At 57.9% G+C, this 5322-nt stretch overlaps 1 protein-coding gene across 1 annotated transcript; it reads right to left on the bottom strand.

The window, feature by feature from the left end:
- Nucleotides 1-2152: 2152 nt before the first annotated feature.
- Nucleotides 2153-4455, bottom strand: LOC136059874 (CMP-N-acetylneuraminate-beta-galactosamide-alpha-2,3-sialyltransferase 2-like). Its single transcript, XM_065754011.1, has 6 exons — nucleotides 4186-4455; nucleotides 3899-4089; nucleotides 3590-3769; nucleotides 3204-3249; nucleotides 2799-2918; nucleotides 2153-2414 (listed from the first exon to the last, which is right to left on the bottom strand). Exons 1-6 carry the CDS (start codon nucleotides 4420-4422, stop codon nucleotides 2247-2249), a joined length of 942 nt encoding a protein of 313 aa, XP_065610083.1. The 5' UTR covers nucleotides 4423-4455; the 3' UTR covers nucleotides 2153-2246.
- Nucleotides 4456-5322: the final 867 nt, after the last annotated feature.

Here is a 5322-nt window from a genome sequence, read left to right as displayed (position 1 = left end):
AAAAACAACACACCTGTAAGGAGAACTAAAGAGGTTTTACAAAATCCATGTGATCCTCTGAGTTAACATAAGAAAAGGTTTGGAATTACCAACTGCTCTTAATGTCTCATCATCCATCGTTTTGCATTGATTATGGATGGAACTGCTTGAACCTTGCTGCTATGACATGAGCCATCTCATCTGGCTGTGTAGACCCTACTGAAAACCCCTTCTGTGTCAGTCTGTGTTCATCCAGTTTGCCCCTGAAAGAGCTGCTGGAGATACTTCAGGAATAGCGTCCTGTGTTGACAGGAGACCTGCAATGGATCAGAGTTGTCATCAGAAACCTTTCTGACAGTGCCATCTGTCTTGTTTTTAATTGCTCCTCCAAATATTTTGGGATGTGCTGATGCTGCATGGCAGAGCTCTGTGAACACGTGATGAATGCCACGTGCTGTCCTTCCAGCTGCCAGCACAGCATGGAGGGACCTGGTGTTCAGCATGTGCTTTCTGTACTGCCCAGTCCTGCATTTGTTTCACAGTCATCTTCTGAGGAAAGATGTGAGGAAAAAAAAAAAGATTGGAATTTTAATGAATTTTATATTGGATTGTGTTTTTCACTTCTCCCCTCTGTTTCTGTTTGTAATGCAGTCCATCCTCTGTGTTGTGGTAAGGCATTTGGAAGAATGATTAAATTATTTGAACCAATCTCGAATTGGAAATATAATAAAGACTACCTGCATTGTGCAAAGTGTGGTGATAATGATGACTTCTGTTTTTTCTTGATGATGACCCACACCAGTGACTAAAGTGTACATGAAATTATTCTGGGAGGAACTTGAAAATGAGGCAAACATAAAAAAAATTACAGATTCCTGCCTCAATTTGAGGGAACTGTCACAGACTCAGTGCTCTTAATCTCAGCTCTGAATTGGCTTTGGTGTTTACTCTGCACTTAGTGATTAGTACAGTTCACAGCACAGTGTGAGTGCAGCAGGTGCCAGGTCAAACAATGCAGGAGAAAGCCATTGAAACTTTGAGGATAAATGCCATCAATTTGTAAGAAGATCTTCGTTTTTAATTAAAGAGACATTCAAAAGAGGTAGAACAAAAACCTGGAAGCAAGTGGAGGTGTGGGTAAGGTAACTGATGAATCTCAATGCTGGAATACTGGAAAAACTGCTGTTTTAGAAAGTGCTGAAGGATCCGTAAAGGAAAAACAGAAAACAGCTACAGAAATGGGGATTCTGCCTGCAGGGGCAGGAATCAGATGCAGTTAATAGCTGAGTGGTAACGGGTTCCTGCGGTTAAAATGGGAGTTTGTGACTGACCTGCTGATTTCCCACGTGATCAATATGATTCAAGCAAGGAAAAGCTGGATCTGATTCAAGGACAGTGGTGCTTGTGACTGAAAGGAAATGACACACTGCTCTCTTGGTCACTGTGCTCTGCAGTGCAGATGAAGGAGCAGGGCTCTGAGCAGTCCCATGCTTGGCACGTTCCTCAGAAGACATCTGAAAACCTATTGCCTTTGCAACTGCATTAGTAGCATTCACTTGGATGCTACAGCTTTGGAATTTTGCAACCTGCTTGCAAAATAACCAGCGTGTGTTCCAGCACATCAGCATAAAGATGAAGCGTGGGGTGGTGCTTGCTCCAGTCCCTGCTCAGGAGGGATTCAGGGTCTGCGACCAGTGGGGCTCAGAAAGTAAAACAAACATGAGCAGTAGATCTGTACGTGCTGTCCAAGTTTATTCAACGCATCATTTCAGCTGTACTCGCTTCTGCTTTGCACGCTTCATTTTTTCGTTTCTTACTCTCCTTCAGTACAATATAAAAATATATTCCTTAGTTCTATCAAGACTCTCCACCTGCCCAAAGAACAGCAGCAAACCTCCCCGTGTGCCATCAGAGGGTGGAAATCTCAGCTCCGTCCTGAGCTGCGTTGGCAGCCGGCTGCGTGCGCACTGTGGTTACAGCTGCCCTGCGTGTAACTGCGGGCTCTGAAAGCACGGGGTCAGCCCCCCCTCATGCCCCTCTGTGTCCCATTTGGAGAAGACCAGGACCTGCAGCACGCATCTCCCAGGCTCAGCAGAGCTCCGCTGCCATTCATGCTCACTGCTGTCTGCACCGCCGAGCTGGTGGGACCAGCACAACACGCACTGAGCGCAGGCTGCCCCAGCCAGCGAGGGGCAGAAGCAAGCTGAAGAGCTGCTGCAGCTGCCGGTTCTTGTGCTAACGGCCTGGCCTCGTTTCTTGGATATGTATCACTGGTAGAACAATATTCTGCCTTCGTCTGCCAGTCTCTGGATGAGACTGAATTCGACATCAGCATCGTGGACCCTTGTCCTGCGGAAGGCTCCAGACCAGCGGTTTTCTTCCCAGTAGTGATGCCAGTTCCCTTTGCTGTCTGCCCCGAAGCCAAACACGGAGACCTGCAGCATGCCAGCAAAGCCATTGCTGCAGGGGAATTGGCCAACTCAAGATGAATACCCACCATGTGCAGCCCTGTGTCTGGGGAGCAGGGAGAGAGAAGCCCTCTGGGCACAAAGCCCAGAGGAAGCAGCTGGGAATGAGGTGATACAGCCAGGCTGAGCACATCCTGGGCTCCCCCAGCAAGAGCATGGCCAGCAGCTGAGGGCCATGACTGCCCACCCACTCTAGGTGCTGCATCCAGCAGCAGTGACAGACACAAAGCAGGAAAGGAATCCTCTGTGGCCATAAGGAAAACCTTCTCCCCATGTGTGGAGCAGTAGTGGCAAGCTCCCAGGCAGTGCACATGGAGCTGAGCAGTGCGTGGTGCTGCCAGCTGTACTCACCTGCTGGCAGGCGTGCAAGGCGAAGAGCAGCGCGGTGAAGCCGGTGGAGGGATACCTGCCATGGCGCTCCGTCCAGTTCTCGTGGATGTACTTGAGGAAGGCCGGGCTCAGGATGAGCACCTGAATGGTGTTAGAGGCATGATGAGCTGCAACCAGGACAGCCAGCTCCTGCCCCAGTACTGACTGCTGCCCCCCAGCTCTGCCCGCACCCCACTTGCTGCCACCTTCCCACGGAAGAATCCCAGTCTTGGCCTGGCTGGGAGAAGCTGGCAGCAGCTCCCACACTGCCTTGCAGAAGCTTCCAGAGCCACCACACATCTGACAGCCACTCCAAGTCACCTTCATCCCCATAGCCCCACAGCCCCAGCACTGGGGTCTCCATCAGGACACCTGCCCAGCCCTTACCTTGTTTCTGTCAGCTTTGATGAACTGCTTCACTCTTGTGTAGGTGCTGCAAAAGCCATAGGACAGCTGTGAGTGCTCCTTCAGGGGCAGCTGGTTTGCTGTGACAACCAGCACCTGGTGCCACAGCACCCACATCTCCCCAGGCTGACCCTGCAGTGTCCCCTGACCCGGCCCTGGGGAGAGGCACAGCAGGGACAGCTTCCATCCCACTCACGGGGGATATGGGGCTGCAGGATGCCTTGTAGGGGTGGGTGGGCACCAGCCTCCCCCAACTGCAATGCAGAGGGATGAGAGCTCTCTGAGCCCTTTGCCCCCTAGGCCATGCCCCTGGCCCTCCAACACAAGAGCTGCTGTCCCAGAGCCCCGGGGTGACTGAGGTGACGTACTGTGTGAGCTCTCCTGTGGAGAAGGCGCTGGTCACCCACTTCAGGTCCAGTGGCTTAAAGGGGATGAGGACGAGGTGGACACCAGGCCAGAGGTTCATGGCGCTCTCTGGGTACATGAAGTGATGGGTCGTCCTCGTACCGACATCCACCTCGAAGCCCGCTGTCTTAGCTCTGTTCATCCTAGGGGACAGCGGGAAGGTACGTCCCAAAATGAAGGAACACACCGTGCGGGCTCTGTGCTGCTGGGCAGGGACTCCAGGCAACCCAGCCAGTGGGGAGAGGAGGACATGAGCCCTCAGCATCACCCACCTGAGCACCCAGTGGTGGGCGTCGATCTGCAGGCCGTGGCGGGACCCCTTCAGCCGCCCCGAGTTGCCCACCACGGCACACGTCCTGCACTGGGACGGAACCCACGCGCTGCCATTCGGGGCCGGGAGGACAGCAAAGAGCTTCTGCATTACGTCCTGGAGCGGGACGACGCCGGGGGGGCCCTGCAGGGTCTGGGGGAGCACAGGAGGGGACGGGCGGCCTCAGCCCCTCTAAGGCTGCGGGGCAGCGGGCACGAGGAGCCCGAAGAGACCCGAGCTGCCACTCACCAGCCACCAGCGAACCACGTCCGGGGACAGCTCGTGGGCCGGCCCGGTCAGCAGAGGCCCCACGGCCGCGTCGTAGCGCGCGGCGAACCACGCGGAGACGTTGGCACCGACGGCGCAGCGGACGGTGGGGAGAGAGGGAGGGAGGCGAAGGCCGAACGTGGAGACCCGGAGCGACCACCACAGTCCGAGCAGCAGGCACACGGCCACCGCCAGCAGCGCGCGTCTCCGGCAGCGCATCCCTCATAGCACCTGCAGCGGGACGGCACCGCGACGGGGGAGGGGGGGCGTGGGGGGGAGAGCGGTGGCACCGCGGGCACGGCGGAACCCCCACCCGCACTGCCGCGACCCCTCGGCCGCCCCGGCCCCCCACCGCGGTCGCACGCGGCCCCGCGTGGGGTTTCCCCCTCCGCACCGCCCCGTGGCCGCGGTGCCGCGCTCCGCTCCCGGCGGCGCCGCAGTAGCGCGGGGCAGGGCCGGGCCGGCAGCACGTGCTGCTCTGCGTGCCGAGCTCTGCCCGCCGCATCCGCAGCGACCGCCGGCCGAGCCGTGAGCGAGCGGGACCGCATCCTGCCTCCCCCGGGCCCCACTTCGACCCGCGGCCCCTCCCCGCCGCTCCCGACCTCGCAGGCACTGCGCAGGCTCCCGCCGGCGGATCCCGGGGGCAGCGCGGCGCTGCCGGAGGTGGAACCGCGCGGCTGTCATCGGAGGGCCGAGCGGAGCCGAAGGCGCTCGCGTCCGGACAACGTCAGAGAGAAAAGGGGTTTGATGTCCCCGCGAGGAGCTCAGCGCGTCGGGCGCGGTGCCCCAGGCCATGGCAGGATGGTGAGACAGCCTCTTTCCCCGCCGCTCTGGGAAAGCAGAGGGGCAGAGCCTCCTCCCGCCCTCGGGTGCTCCCCGCGTTTCCCCCCCGGCAGGCAGCTCCGTGCTCGGAGCGGGGACGTGGCTGGCTCTGTCCCCCCGTTTCCCGCGTGCTGCAGTGTGAGGGACGTACCTGCTCGCCGTGCTGCCGTCGTAGCACGGCCGGCAGCAGAACCGCTGCTCCAGGTGCCAGCTGAGCGCAGAGGGGCGAAGCGTGGGACGTGTGCGAGGTGAAAGAGGCTGGGCCGGTCCTGGGCGGCCACGGTATTTCTTCTGGGA

Source organism: Cyrtonyx montezumae, unplaced genomic scaffold (assembly GCF_038088225.1).
Source record: "Cyrtonyx montezumae isolate F1298 unplaced genomic scaffold, pur_monq_1.0 scaffold_9, whole genome shotgun sequence".
Taxonomy (NCBI): domain Eukaryota; kingdom Metazoa; phylum Chordata; class Aves; order Galliformes; family Odontophoridae; genus Cyrtonyx; species Cyrtonyx montezumae.
Note: the sequence above shows the minus strand (reverse complement) of the source record. Positions and strands in the feature narration are given on the sequence as shown.